The sequence below is a fragment of the Ammospiza nelsoni genome, chromosome 14, assembly GCF_027579445.1.
Source record: "Ammospiza nelsoni isolate bAmmNel1 chromosome 14, bAmmNel1.pri, whole genome shotgun sequence".
Classification (NCBI taxonomy): Eukaryota; Metazoa; Chordata; class Aves; order Passeriformes; family Passerellidae; genus Ammospiza; species Ammospiza nelsoni.
Genome location: NC_080646.1, coordinates 10,621,485 through 10,638,075, shown reverse-complemented (window position 1 = coordinate 10,638,075; position 16,591 = coordinate 10,621,485). Strand labels below are relative to the sequence as shown.

The 16,591-nt window shown below is 38.7% G+C and overlaps 1 protein-coding gene across 1 annotated transcript in view; it reads right to left on the bottom strand.

Moving 5' to 3' along the window:
• The window catches only part of FBN1 (fibrillin 1), a 141,765-nt gene that overhangs the window by 103,418 nt on the left and 21,756 nt on the right, over nt 1-16,591 (bottom strand). The window contains exons 5-6 of the mRNA XM_059481802.1: nt 16,351-16,446; nt 14,747-14,842 (exon numbers count right to left, since the gene is read on the bottom strand). Coding sequence (XP_059337785.1) covers nt 14,747-14,842; nt 16,351-16,446 — 192 coding nt within the window. The remainder of the gene's footprint in view (nt 1-14,746; nt 14,843-16,350; nt 16,447-16,591) is intronic.

Below are 16,591 nucleotides of genomic sequence, written 5' to 3'. Positions count from 1 at the left end.
AACAATGTGGCTGCTAGATCAGATGAACAGACAGGGGAGAGACAGCAAGCTCTGGAAAAGATACATACTGCTTGTAGGTAGGGGAAAGCCAGAGCAAAAAGCCTTCAGGGAACAAGTGTGAAGGAAACAAGGATACAAAGAAGCAAAACAGCAAAAGAGCAGAGGGACGAAAAACAGGAAGGCAGCAAAGACGGGATGGATCAAAGCAAATCTAAGAAATGAGTGGGAGGCACAGAGACAAGGAGAGATAAACAGTGGGAGCCAGCAGACACCATGTGTGAGAAGGGGAGAAAAGGGAAAGGGAGGGAGGAAAAGGCTGGCCAGCCCCAGAGCTTCACCAGCTGACCAGGACAGGGAAGTTTGCCAGGACAGGCTGGCCAGCCTGGGTTAAAATGAGGGCCAGAGAGCCAACTGGCAAAGAGCAGCCAGGCAGCCAAAGCCATCCGGGAGAGGAATCTGTGTATGGAGCAGGGTGGGCACAACCCCAGCTGCACCCGGGAGCGGGGTGAGCCCAGCAAGCACCACACAGGGGAATGGGCAGGAGCAGCTCCAAGAACAGCAGTGAGCAAGAAGCAAAAAGATGCCTGAGAACATCCCAGCAATAGAGTGAGCATCTCACTGACACATCTGGCTATGCACTCTGAAATACTATCCACTAGGATCATTGGGTGGCCAAATATGAATAAACAATGACTACACAAATTGCAGCTATTAACCATCCCTTTTCCCAAAAGGCATTTTCCTCCCTTTTGTAGGGCTGATATCTGTATTTGTTGTCTACTTTGATATTTTCAAGATGACACAGTACAAATTATGTACCCCAATATTATTTATATAGTTAAATGTCATAATCCTAAATCAAGAAAAACAAACACCAGGCCAGTGATAAATAAAAATATGAGCTAAAAAAGGCGTTACAAACTACATGAAGAATGGCCTAATCGAGCAGTGACAACATTCTGCTTATCTCTTCAGTCAGGCAGCTCCTATCCATCCATCTCAAAGAAATAAAATTAACTATACTGAATAAGAAAAACATTGAAAGCTCTTACTAAAGGATTTCTACTAGATAGTAAAAACTTGTGCTATCTTCTGAAAGAGTTTTTACACTAAAGGAACAATAATTGAACAATTTAGTGGATTAGAATAAAACATGACAAGGTCTAACTGTTCCTATCTTCAGAGCTACAATTTATTTTTTAAAAAAAGCAGTAAGGTGTGTGTACGTATGTATATGTGTATATATATATATATATATATATATTATTTCTGAGAAGAACAAGTTTCATTTCACAGTCAAAACAGACTGTTACGTGCATCCTGTTCATTTTTTTCTCCCCAACATTTTCCTGGTGTAAATCAGCATCACAAAAAGCAGGTACTTAAATTAATGGGTGATCCTGTCAAGGAATCAGGACTCAGAGAAAGAACAGAAGGGAAGTAATCCAGGTGTGGGTAGTGTCTCAACCTTGACCTTACCTTTCAGGATATAGGACCTGCTCCACACCACCAAAACTCCTGAGTATGTTTTTCCTTTTAACTTCACTGGGCTTTGAATGAAGTATCAAGCCATCAGGAAGCCAGTGATCCATGAAACTGCCTTACCCTCAAACCAAAAGAGATTCACAGCTGAGACAGATGATATTCTAGGTAGTAAAAGTCAAATTCTGCTTGGGACCAAGTGCAAGAGAGCAGCACATGCCAGGCAGCACCCTGGGGTTCCCACAACTAGTAAGAGGAGGGAGGGACAGGGAAGCAGGAGGGAAGAGGGAGCAGTGAGGAGTTATGAGGGGGAAGCACACAGAGTGCAGCATAATGCAGTTTAAAGTTCCTCTGTGGGAGCTCTGGTACCTGCCTAAGCTGCAAGGTTTAGGATTTGTAGTGCCAATATAAATTTGTACCTAAAAATATAGGAAATATTTTCTTTTAATTTTTACTGGAATGGGTACATTTAACAATCCAGGTGGTCATCACTATAGATGTGATTCACTTCCAGCAACATTAGTAGAACAACAGACTGTTCTGTGGGCTGTCTAAAGTTTCAGCTGCTTGTAAACCAGCACTGTGGGAAAACTTTTAGGTGGCTTTAAAAAAATTCTTGTAAAACAGTAGAAAGCTCATAATTTAAGACAGTTCAGTGGAAGAGAAACTTCCTCCTGATAATCAGAAATATTTTGCACTACATCCAAAAGGCAAGTAGGACTTCCTCCAGGAATAATGTCTTTTATCCACATCATTCTTTGTCAGGAAAGCGTCTGAATGTCTGTTTTAATAATTAAGTTTCAGGTTTCAACTACACTTGTGATAAATAATATTCACAGGAGAAAAATGTTTTTAGGGCATCGAATAGTTTAGTCTTATAAAATAAAATAAGCTTGTGGTGGTTAAACTACCCTACATAAGAACATTTTATTAGGGTGTGAATATACTATAAGCTTAAGTTATAAAGATATTTAGCCCACACGTTCGAAATGAGATAACCACTGGATTGGAACTCTTGCCTGGCAGCATGCTGATCTCTTTCTTCCTCCTATTTCATTTAATTAGCAACTTGAAATGGATCAGCAACTTTCAAACAGCTGATTAAAATCCCTGTTCACAGAAATTATCTTGGTTACTTTTCACATGAGCATCAGGCTGCCCCTCTGCAGGGCAGTAACTCTGCTGTGACCTCATTCCACTTTGGAAAAGGTGTGGAGAATCACTGCACCTTGGGTACTGCATCTGCACCAACATCCCCCACTGCAAACCACACACAGTACTGACCACTTGAATAAAAACAACAAACATAAAAAAAAGGCACAAGGACATCACCTCAGCAAAAAAGCAAAGTCCAAAACTCTTATACATCTGCTCAAATTTGAGCATAACCTAAATCCTATTAAAATGCAAACATTTTCTTTAGATTTAAAAGAGCTACTTATGCTTCATCAGAGGCTATTGGAAGACACATATACAAACTTGTCTAGGTGTTAATCAATGTTCATAAACATACTAGCATTCTAAAAGTGCTTTAGAAATGAAAATATCACATGAAAGACTCTGTAAGTGGCACATAAGCCCAAAAGGAAAAGAACAGTGTATTATAAAACTGAAAGAGGCTGTACTGATTTTCTTTGCTATTTACTCTACTAGAGTATTTCTCACTCATCATCTTGAAATCCCTAGTTGTATTCAATAAATACCATTCCATATAATGGTATTTTCTATCCACTATAACCACAATCTTCACTAAACATATTCATATTTGTGGCTTATGCATTTAAGCACTTTTGACTTTTATCCAAAATTACTGATTGATATTATTGTGTGGTAGCACAGCATAGCTCTAATTGCTTTCTCAATAACATTATTAAAATCTGGCTGACAAGATTTGATCAAGTCTCTCTGACCCCTGATTCAAAGCCCACTTAGGTCTTTGGGCATCCTTTTCTTTTATGTGAGTAGGTTTTGGATCACTTCAAGAGTGACTGTGAATTTTTCATCCAGGCTTCACCTCTCTGAACAATGTCAAGACTTCTACCTTTAGGTTTAAAATACTGCCTGAATGTCTGAATATAAAGCTAATATATAGGCACAAGTGTGTGTGTGTGAGTGTGTAATGCAGGTATAACCTGCCCTCTGGACATAGCAAAACAGGCTGTAGAATAAACACAAACCATTCCCTGCAGGGTTCTGGCAATAGTTTACACTAAGTGGCAAATCATTACTGCTTTAGATATTTCTTGAAATGCCAGTCATCTTGAACTCTTCTGGTATTTCCTGGGGTGCAAAGGGCAGTTGCCTAGAAATTTTGTATGTGGTATTTGATGGCAAATCACTGTGTAACATCTTATAAGACTACCTAAATATTTATGAACAAAGAATACAAGTTATATATGCATATTCACAAACCCAATCTAATTTGTTTAACTAATTTGAGACAGTAAAAAACTCAATTCTCATATCAAGAACTCCTTCAGCAGACAAACATGAAGCAGTCTCTCAGTAGTGAGAGGCATTAAAAGGAGCTCGTGTAAGCTGCACTCCAGGCAACTCCCACTGAAGTGTCAAAAATCAAAACTACCTTAAATTTTCTCAGTAAGTCTCACCTCCATTATGCTGAATTCAAAGGGAGTTTATTTATTCATTCATTTATTTCAAAGAGGACCAGGATATCAGTCCTAATATATCTGGGGATAGTCGAATCATGGATGCAAAGGCTTGCTGCTGCTGCAGAGCGACAAAGAGAAATTCCTCCCAGCTTGAACTGAAACGGACATCAACAAGGCAGGCTGCAGGAAGTTGTTATTTCTGCTCAAAATTCTAAACAGCTGTTTTCAAGGCAGATTAAAAGATTTTTCAATGTTTGGATTCAACTCAAGAGCTTTATCTAATGCATACTTTGTATTTGAGTATTTGTTGAATTAGAAATTTAATAGAGCAGTTGAGTATTTTAAAATCTTTTGGAAGATGTGAAAAAGGGATGTGAACTCTAGCACACCCTGTAAAACATAAATTTCTTACCAAAAGAATATGTTATTCATGTGCTCTGTACATTAGGTCAATTATTACTCACTTTCTTTGGAGAACCACCAAGTGCCTCCACCCTTTATAACAGAGCACTGTAATCAACTGTAGTAAGAATAGCAGAATTATTTTAATACACACCGGTGGCTCAGGCCTGAGTTCAAGAAGGCTTGAACAGTAAGAGACTAAGAAGGATTTGCCATCATCTTTCCTTTTTAAGAGGGAAAGAAATTAATGTTTCCTTGTACACCTCTGTAAATAATTTCAATTGCACATAAATAGGGAACAATTTACAAAAAGGAATGCTTTAAATCTGACCTCCAATTTAAACACTTCAGTTATTTATTGACAAATTCCATAAACAATCTGATACCAAAACTTCTTCCACAGCACGTCCTTCATTTCCGCTAACCCAATTTAACCTCTCATCTTCCTCGCATTCAGCAGCTGTACAAAGCACTTTTTTTGTACTGACATCAGCAAGTGACTGAAGTGTTAGTGCTAGATTTAAAATGCCTTCTAAAACCACGACATTTTGTATTGAATTTGGAACCAAGTTTGATACAACTTGTACTGTTATTTTAATATAGTATCACCTTTCATTAAACCATATCTTGTTGGGTTCCTGCTGGGACCTGAGAACTGAAATAGCACAAGGTTTAATGCATGGCACTTCATTTTGTCCAGCCTGGCTCAGGCCAAGAGAAGCATTTCAAATTATTTAGATAACCACACAGATTAAATACCCAGCAAGATAGCTTGCTAAGTCATTCATCATTTGCCATTCCTGGCCTGTGCTTGTGTCTAGCAATGTTTTCACTAGAAGAGCCATTCAGATGAATGGAATGCACATCTCCACTGAGTCTCCCCTGCCCGAGCAGCAGTCTAAAAACGTCTCAACCTGCCTCCAATGCTCTTTTCCCCAGATATGTGAAAACTGGCTAGATCCTCTTTGCCATCATCTTCTTTGCCTTATCTTCCCTTCTCACCTGTACCTCTTGCCTTTGCTTTATGAGCGCTATAACTTGACCAAATTTTAATGTATTAAAACATTATCGTCTCCTTACTTCAATCCCTCAAAAAGTTCACATAAACCCTCCATCACTGAGGTACCCAGCTGCTTCCTAAATCAGGTGGAACTAGCAAGTACCTAATAGGTGTCCCCATCTTTTTGTATTAAGTGACAAGCAAGTAACTACAATTAGTGTCAAGTGCAAACAGGAAAACTCTCCTGACAGTGTGTCTGTAGTTATTAGTATTATCTGGATTTAAAACCATTCCCTATTCCACACCCCATGAACCACTGTAGTTTTGTCAGCTTATTCTTCATTTTTAAACTAACTGTTCCATTTTTAAAATTTTATTAGGCAAGTACATTAGATCTCATCAGCATAACATGTGCTTTCATTTCACAGCACTCAATCAATCACTGCCACAGGAAAAACACTCTCTGGATAACAGAACACACAAATATGAAAAAAAATCCACAGAAGATCCAGAATTATGAGCACTTAGACAATGTTAGCACTGGACCTTCAGTGCTAACACTGGACCTTAAATAGCTAATAGGTCTGATTGGTACAGCTGGAGGTGCACAAATCACAGACTAACACATACTTTAGCATATTTTCCACAGTCCTGGGCAATCTGCTCCAACTGATCCTGTTTGAGCAGGGGAGTTGGACTAGGTGATGTAAAGAGGTCCCTTCCACTCTAAGCAATTCTGTAAGCTGAAATACAGCTAGAAATTGCCCTCTCTCCCTTTAAATCTTGCAGTTCTATTTTTGAAAGAATGTAAATGCATTGTTTGCATTGATAGGCAGGAGTTACCCCACTAACCAGCAGATATGCATTTTGTTGTGCTGCCTGTTTTTGCCAGAGATAAACTGCTTTTCCAAACCTTGCTGAAAATTCAGCTATCAATAGATTCAATGGAGCAATTGTAAGTAATGGGACCGAGATAAAAGGAGCTAGAGCAAAAGCTGAGGGCTTAATCTTGAGACCAAAGAGTACTAGGAGGTCCCTGTGCATACAGAAATAAGGAAAATGGTAAATCTTGTAAAATATCACTGAACTTATGACCACTGCTGCAATGCCAGCAAGGACACCTCTGGCTTGGTCCCATGCTGTGTGCAGTGGGGCAGGATGAAGGCATCAGCCACCACCTCCCCAAGGAGGCAACAACTGTGAGCACACAGGCTTCTCCTCAGCTCCTGCCTCCCTATGACTTTCATCACCTCTGTGTCAGAAGAAAAAGCCCTAGAGGGTCACAGAAGACCATTCATTCCAAGGAGTAAGGAGCAAATGGGGACAGCACTGAACACCTGGCAATCACTGGGTAAACTTTGCAAAAAAAACATAAACATTGAGGACAGGATCATTATAAAACATAACCGAGATCACTTGGTAAGCCAGGCTTACTCCAGTAAATGCTTTTTAAAAATTGAGGCACACACTAAGTTAAAGATTCAGGGACAAGTAAAACAGTGCAGAGACCCCTCCTTCAGAATAGGAGACCTATAATGTGAATTACACCACCATGGAAAGAAATGAAGGCTATAGCACAGCAGACTCAGTTCCATTAACCTACCTGCACTAGTTTAGTTTGGGTAATGCCTGCAACAGACACAAAGTAAATGTATAAGACCACAACCAAAACTCAGGTGCTTAAAAAGGTTTACATTTCTTAAAATATAAACCCACCTGTATATATGTGTAAACACACATGCACTTTTAATAACTTTCATGCTTTTTAAAATTACATATATGTAGCCTTTACACACTTAGCCACAGCGAAGGGAAATACTGAATCTTGGTTTCTTTACATAGCAAAATTCCACCTTTTTTTCCAAAAGAAGTTTCTTCTGGATAAAGAGTGCAAAGCCAAGCTCTGTTTTACAGCAGAGCAGAATTTGGAGAGTGATATTTCTCTCAGGGCTCCTTTCTTTTCAGACCTTATTTAGGCCTCTTTTCTTTTCCTACAGCATTTCTCTAAAGTGCTAAACTGTACAAGCTATCATAAAAAAAATATATAAAAACTACTCAGTCATTATTCATGAACCTCTCAAGGGCAACTGGAAGTGAGAATGTGTCTGTCCTTACAGCTGCTCTTAGGTAGCTGTTTCCCACAATTTTTTGCAGCTTTTATGCTGATACAGGGTAGATCTCTTTCTAAATCTAACAGTTTACTTTAGAAAAGTCTTTTTCTTTACAGAGATTTCAACAGCTCTGTTGCAAATACATAGCAAAAAATCTTACATGTGTCAAAACAGTTACACTGACCACTTTGAGCACTTAAACATCTCTGTTTAAGATGCATTTTCATTAGCATTTTGCAGCTGACCTACATAAAAGAATTGTTTTAGTTGGAAATGCCTTCATCAGTTTACCCTTTCATTAGGTTAGATCTATGTTTTTAAAAGAGGTTTCTTTTCTTTTTTAGAACTGGCCATCTAAAAAGTTTTAGATCGCTTGTAAAAACAAAGAAAAAAAAGTAAGTCACAAACTCAACTGAGGCATCATGCATACTGATACTTGCTTCTGTGGCAACTATAGCAAAAATTCTCAGCTTATCAGCCCAAGAAGAAAAAAAGCTATGAATGGGTGATTTACAAGGAAAACATTTGTTTTCACTGTAACAAATGAGAGGATTTCAGGTAGCAGTGCTTTCTTATATCTAAATATATTGCAGCCCAGAGAAGGAGTAATTTTCTCCATAAACAGCTAAATAGGCATTGTTAGGTAAGTTCTCAGCTGCATTTATTCATTCCCTATATTATGTCTGACTCTGGGAGTCACCATTTCAAAGGCACCTTTTCTTTGGAAAGTTCCATGAGAAATCAGCTGTGGCCAGCTATTTTATTTTTTACAAGTTTTGGCTGAAATTAGAAAAATGGGCCTGGTAAAATGCTTCTAAGAGGGGAGCATGCGTCCTAAGATACACATTCTGAATTTCTCAAATATAACACCACTCTGCAATGACAACCAATATCAATAAAAGCTGATTCAATCTTTCAGCACACATATACACAAAAAAAATTACTCTCGTGATACAACACATGAGAGGGATTCTTTCCAATTCTCCCTGGAACACTGCAGAGCACAGATCTGGCAGTGAAGGCCAGTCAGGGAAGCTACAACTTTCCACTGTTTGCATGTGTATATAGAAGTTACAGCTGGATGATCTGCATGCAACATCCCATAACCTCTCCGTGTAGGTACCTTCTAGAAAGCCTCTCCTCCACTGGCCTCCATCCTTCATTTCTCAAGGCACTACAAGGCAGACAGCAAGAACCACATGCAGGCACAGCCAGCACAGGGTCCAGCCTGGCTGCAGTGAGAGCTGAACCCAATTTTTGCACAGCAAACAGGAGCCAGAAGCTGCCAGCAAAGCTGGAGGCAGGAGTCAGGTTCAACAACAAAGCTGTCTGCAGTACCAGAAGAATGATCTAGTGACTCTCCTGTGAGCCCTTTCAATGTCCTACATACAAGAACCAAATCTTACAGATTAGAACAATGCAGCTATTTCATTCAAATGTTTTGGTGATAATTTATACCAACTATAGGCTCCACAGTTAGTGATTAAATTTGTATGCATCTCTACTGCTACAACTAAAACCAAAACAAAGCAAAGCAAAGTCCAAACAATACTTTACTGCACATCTAAAGGTCAGTGTCCTTAGCAGCCAATCAAGAAAGCATGGAAATATAAAAAGGTCTGCCAAATAGCTGAATGAAAACTTTAGATTTGTTTGACTGAAACCAAAACTCAATTTGGAGCAAAATGTAAATGTTCAGCTTCGTGTACAAAAGTTGGAGCCCTCACATCTCACAAGAGACCTAAGCCATATGTGCTTAATCATTTATGGATCTTGATTAAGCTTAAAAGCATATATCTGAAGAAACATTTTAGAACTGGCTATATGATATTTTAAGACACACAAAGCACAGAGAAAGCAACACAAAGCCAGTTATGGGGTGAACAGGCAAGGACCAGAACAATGGATAAAAGCGTTCCTACACATAAGATCCCTAAAACTGCTTTTTGGCATCAAATAACAGACCTGAGTTCTGATCCAGAGATCTATTGATTATATTGCTAAGTATTAAAAACCACCTAAATCACACACAATCATCCTGTAGAGGCTGCCTTCTCGACCATAAAGCTGCAGCTTCAATTTTAAAAAATAAAAAACTCATCCAGTTATCTCAACCTCGTTTTTAGAGAAGATAACCCAATGGAATTTTTATTCTAAAACTGAAAGACATCAAAGGTGACAACATATACTGAAATTATTTTAAAGTCAATAAAACATCACTCTGTGACTAAATATATTGATCTTCAGCCTGAAGCCATTTTCCATAATTTTTCAGGGGGGAAAAATGTATGCAAGAGTCCTTATTGCAGGCCTTCAAGTCCAGCCACTCATCAGTTTGCTGCTATAACACTGTACATGCATGCATTCATGTTACAGGGCTGCAGAAACTACATGTCTATGTCAACAGATGTGTTTCTTGGAAGAAAGCAACAGAAATCAAGTTTATTCAAATGTTTGCCAGCTACCATATGCTGCAATACTACTTTAAATGCAACATAAGGGTTTGGGAACATACTTTTACTGCTATCTACACTTTGTTATTTACTTTCCATTTAGACTAAATACCAGAGACGGGGCACACTAAGGGGTGCAGTGTCCTCTTTGTAAAAACATTCTACCCGTTGTAGTATTTAGAAAGAAAAAAAAATATACAGAGCCCTACATTACTCTTGACCACTTTCAGAGGCTGCACTTTCATAGGGAGGCTCCGGGAAAGATATTTTTACATATGGCATTAATTCTGGGAACTTTTAATAATGGCCAAATATAATTAAAAATTATGCAAAAATTCCTGCTATGAAGAGAGCAGTACAGAAACGACTCTGTTTGAAGAAAAAGCAATCATTTGCTCATATTCTGAGTCCATAAAAAAACAAAACACACGTGGTACGTTTTTAATATTTGAACTACATCAGGCCCAATTCTGCTCCTATGTGAAGCGAGTGGCAAAACTCCAGAATGCAGCAGGATTGAGCCCCTGATGTTGTCACAAGCATTCAAATAAACAAACAGGTCTGTAACACATTCTAAGCTTCCACTGTGTTCCTCTAAATGAATCCAGACAGAAAAAGAAAAGCACATTTCATTGCATTTCTGCAATACAAGGATAACAACAATGTACAACTTTATATTATATAGAACTCACCCTCCTAAAGTATTATCACCCAAAAGTCTAAAGAGAAATAGTTTCAAAGAGTCAAGAAAACGTTTGTGCACAAATTTGTAGGCAGCTCTACCAAATCTGTGTTTTGATCTTCCTGAGGTCCTAACATCAATTTTTCTCTGGACTTTCATAAAGTGCACGATACAGGGATGTATTCACATGACCCAAACGTGGGCATCTCCCACAGCCAGCTAAATCCTCTAGGCTATTTCAGAGACAACAGAAAGAGCTGTCAATGTTCTGAATCATCCTCAGGGGAACATAAACTAAGTTTCTGCTCTCAGCCTCTTCAGCAACTCTAAAAGAAACTGCAGAATCTGTAACTCGCTCAAGTTATTCAGCATTAACAGTAAAATGGCATAAGGATGGCATCCAGTTTTTAACCAGTGGGAGAAATTTTGCTTTGTCCACATCTTCATTTTCTGCTGTCTGTGATTTCATTAATAATAATATGATTACTGATAAACTAAAAACTGAGTGCATCTCTCAGATCTTAACTAACTCTGAAAGCTTGGGCCAAAATCCAGCAAGGCCCTTAAGCACTTGCATAATTCTAAGCATATTGACATCTTGGGTTTGAACTTAAAGGCATGTCAAAGCTCATCACTGGACCACGGCCAGAGAACTCAGCACCTTCCCAAAAGCAGTCCCTGAAGTTCGATTTTTAACTGAGGCAATATCTGTGAAATATTTTCCTTCTAGGGCTATGTATTTTAAATGTGTCTTAAATGCCTGTAGGAAGCATTCCCAACTCCACTTATACTGTTGAGTGTATGTCAAGTCTACCTTTTTGAACACTATTGCGCAGAAAAGCCAGGTCTGTTGTTTTATGACACAGCTGCATATATTTGACAGTACGTCCAGGCAGCTTCTCCTCCTCTGGAAAGGAGCCAAACACCTCACACAACAGCTCAGGAGTTAAGGATACATATGCACCATGGTAAAGTTATTGATCCAGCTCTGGTGAAGCCTGTCTCACCAGTGACATGGCATACACTCCCAGGACATGGAGAGGAACTCCACTGATAAGCGAATCTCAGAATTCCTTATGCTCATGTTTATAGTGTTTTACACTAAGATTAACACTTTTAAGACATACAAAAAAGCGATTTGTGTGCCAAAACAGTCCAAGGCCATCTGCTACCCTCTCAAAGAATGACTGAATAAATACATAGAAATACTCATGCCACAAATTTGATGGTGTTTGTTACACTTTGAAACAGTGGGTCATTCACCAGATAAAGCCCTTGACCTACACAGGAGTCCTGTCTTCATTAACAACCACATGGCCAACATTTACTGAGGTAATGCATGGAAAAACTAGTTAAAACAGTAGACACTGTTTCAGAACAGAACTACACAACTTGTCTCTGTAGCTAAGAAACTGGATCTAACTTTGTTCCAAGCACCTGCAACATTTTAAATGTTTTCCCTATCGGATTATTAGAATAACCCCTCGTGTTTGGTTGCCTCGACATCATTTTATTCAAGTCAGTTGTAAGTTATGACATATGCAGCAAAGGCTGGAATATTCTTTGGTGTGTGACACATGTGCCACAAACACTCTTTGACTGTTACTGTTAGTTGATGCTTGTAGAGAAAAGCACTGGGTGATACAGAGCAGTAAATTACTTCCATAACTGTTAGTTTGTGGGATGGCATAACCTAAAAGTCAAATCACAGCCAAACAGATGGAGAATGTGTATGCCACAAAACTGTATCACTGCACATTACGTTTATATCCAGAAATGGTGCTTTCAAAACAATCTGCTTCTCCTGCTTCTGCCAGAAATGGCATCGTTTAAGACACCATTTCTCTTGAGTATTTTCCTTCCCCCCTTCCCCCCCCCGCCACCATTCCACGCACAGAGATGCTTTGGTTTTGTTTTGTTTCCTCCCCTCTTTCTTTTCTTTCTAATAAACACACCATTTTACTCTACAAGGCATGAATCTTGTCAATTTTCTGGCTAACATGCATTCAACATGTACATCAGAAGCCCACGAGGGAGTGTCAAAGCCACAGAACTTTCCAAAGCTAGATTCAAAATACGGACCTCTTACTTAGCTGACAGCTGTGTAAAATCATATGCAGCCAGACAACTCCCCAGTGACCACACAGGTGCATGTGCTGAACAAGGCAAGTTATTCTAAGACCAAGATTAGTTTATACTTGAAAAGTTATCTTCAGAAAAAGTTTTTCTCATGGCATAATGTGATTCTGAGACCAAAAACCACCACACCCTCTTTAGAGGAGGGGAACATATTAGCTTAGCTAGGTAGAGAGACTGCAGAAAATCTGTGAAAGCAGCCAAATTTCAGAGGTTTTCTGGGAGGATATGACAATCATCTGGCCTCAACACAGCAAGCGAGCATTAACCAGGAATACTACAGCTCATTAATGTCTATTTTCTCTTTTATTGATAACTATAAAATCAAGCACGTTTTAAAGTAAAAAACTGCCTATGGACTAAGGCATGTAAGTTACAGATTTCCACCTCAGTTGTGCTCAATAGCATGCATGTAATTTCAGGACAGCTTGACTTGGCTCAAATGGCTCTGTGCCACCAGTTTCCCACTCCACCCACCACTAGGAAGGAGCCCTGAGGGACAGGACTGAAGCTGTTACCAGAATTCAGCCTAGAAACTTGCCCTAATGATGTGGAGTCAAACTGGTCTCAGATCAGGCAACACAAAAGTAGCACTGAACAATATTCTTCTGAACTTACACTTGACATTCCTCACCAGACTGAAGGCTCAAAAACTTCACCCATGAAGAACATGCAGTAATTACTTGCATTTTCAAGTCTTTGCAGAAATATTCCGTGAATTCTCACCTATAAGCATTTATTCTCTTCAAAATTGGGAACTTTAACCTAATTGCCCATTCCTCTTACTCCTCTCCAGCAGTGAGATCCCACAACTCAGAACTGAGCTACTTTTCAATCCTTGGAAAAATCTCACCATTGGTTTCTACTACTTTTATAACATCTCAGTGGATAACTGGCATGACTTCACACACTGCCAACACAGCAGTTCTGTCTGTTGTAGGGAGTGTTGGAAATACCTGATTCATCAGTTTAAGCACAGGAAAAAACCCCTTTGGTCCCCTGAGAGTTGTTGTTCTGTATCACCCATCCATACTGCCACATAATAAAAGCCAACTGTTACTCCTCTAGGTGCAGCACTGACAGCAGAGATCATCTGACACACTCATTGACAGAAATTTCATGTGCTAAGCACATCCTCTACATGGAAGCCCAAAACCAGATTATTGATGTCTATTCTGCCCCAGGTGCATAGAGATGCAACATAACCTATTCTATGAATAGAATGTATGAATTTCCAACTACACAGACCAACTGCTCTGACAAATGAAAATATTTTATTTGCATTTTTATAAAACTCAACAGTATTATACCTAAGCATTGTCCACTGCTCACAAATGAAATGTTAAGTTGGTTTAATAACCCTGAGAAAAATCCACATACCATATAAGGTAGTTGGTATAATTGTGTTTTCATTTGAAGATTATCACTATGGATATGCAACTAAAAAGCTGAATTCAAAACAATAAATCTGTACAAAATGGAAAAGAGAATTGAATATACTCTGCAAAAGAAAACATAACAAAGACAGAGGCAAGATGCTACTTATCATGTATATCAAATTCAAGACCTTTTCTGATGACTTAGAAACTGAAGTTTGAGCAAAAGCATGCAAACACTTTCATTTGCCACCTCTTCCACTGGAGTGTTTTCATCACAAACAAAGTAAACAGCTAAGTCTGTGTTTCATCCTGGCCTCTATCTTTATGAAATTCTTCTAAAAATGCTACTTATAATTTATTTTCTGTCTTGAGACCAACAAAAACAAACACACAAGCAATTCAGCCATAGAATACAATAGGTAAAGGCCCAACAGCCCTACTGCTGGAGGTGCTGGAACATAATTACTGCCACTGGTTTAGGGCACGTACCTCTCTCACACTGGGGTCCAGTGAAGCCGTATGTGCAGGCACAGCGGTTGGGAGCTACGCACCTCCCTCCATTGAGACATCCATTTTCACAGACAGCTGCAGCAAAGGGAAGGCAAGAGTAATCTTTATTGAGCTGTTTTCAGAGACACATGAAGGTATGTACTTGGCCAACTTAGGTAAACTGGTAAAAATGGTACACAGACCAAACTCCTTTCCTAGAATCTACTTCATGACCTTTTACTACTTCCTGGCCTCATTACTACCGTGGCTCATCATCAGTGGAGCATAATACAAATACAGGAACAACCACAGCTTTTCTGACCTCTCAGAGCCTTTCCCTTTGGGATAGCTGGACAATCCCATAACTTCAAAATAGTATCTTTCAAACTTGTAACAAACAACCACTGATAGAGATTGCAGATAGAAGATGGAGAGGAATATTTAATCTCTAAATCCTCAAATGTGTTTGCTCCTTCTGTAATAACCCAGTATTAAAAGGCTGTTTGCTGGTGTTAAATAAATAAGGCTATTAACTAGGAAAGCAAAATTGAATCAATATCTATTCCATGTTAATTCAAGATACTCTTCCTCTGTATCATGTTGTCACTAGCTTCAGAAGTCAATTTTTAATAATAAACTCCAAAAGAAATTCTTCTCAGATATAATTAGAAAATACAACATGCACATGAAAAAGGAGATTTTAAATACAATTTCATGTTCATTGAGTAATGTTATTCTTTGTTCCGTTTCACATTCACTTCAGTAGAAAGAAGATTTCCATTTATCCTCTTTTATCCACTTGATATTTCACAGTGAAGGCAGAAATACAATTCTTAATCCTTTCACCATGTGATCCTCCTCCAGATTATTAGGGTAAATTCCTGGTCCCACTGAAGTCCATGTAAAGTGTGCCATTGATTTTGACAGAGCACAAAAGGTTTTCATTAAATGAGCTAAACATATTTTCTGTGTCAGACCAATATTTCACTAGATAGCAACGTAACAGCCTTGGTTAAAAGCAGTGTCTACATCCTTATTTGAGTTTCTTCACAGCATTCCAGCCAAGAACAAGAGAGCACCAGAGTCACTTTGGGAGAGATTTCAAGCAGCACATCCAGGATTGCTTTTGACTAAGGACTGATTGAGGAAATAAAAACATCTGTCAATCAACTCTAATAAGACAACATCAAAATTTCTAAAGCATACTAGCTAAGTCTGATGCAAACACTGTAATGAAAACAAGACTTTTTATTAAAAATACTAATTTTATCTATGAAATTAAAACTGAATCTCATGTAAAATTTAGATGTATGATATACTGCTTTAGTGGGTGAGAAGTCCTGGAGGTCAATGGGAATTATGGCAGTGAGAACTATAGGGTCAAGTTATATCCAATTATTACGAAGTCACATGGTGTTTTTAATAGTCTTGATCAGTAAGAATTCACTCAGCATTCATTACACAGACATGTATTTTTCTGTAAAATTTCACTATGCCTGATCAAAAACAAGCTCAACAGCAGCTGAAGTTTAGTGCTAAAGTGTGTCCAACCCACACATCACAGAGCCACACAAGAGTATCTGCATTCCTGGGAGTGTACTTACGCTGCCCACAGTGGGTTCCTGTGTATCCCTTCTGGCAGAGGCAATGGTCATCACTGCAGCTACCCCCGTTCATGCAGCGGATGTTACAGTGTTGGACTTGAAAGGAAAAAGATTTTCCTCAGTTAAACCAAACTTTTTATTAAAAATCCTAATTTTACTATAAAATGAAAACTGAATCTGAGTCAGAAACACTTTACTGTTTGCTAAAGGTAAATATTTACTTTTACTTTTTTTTTTAGGG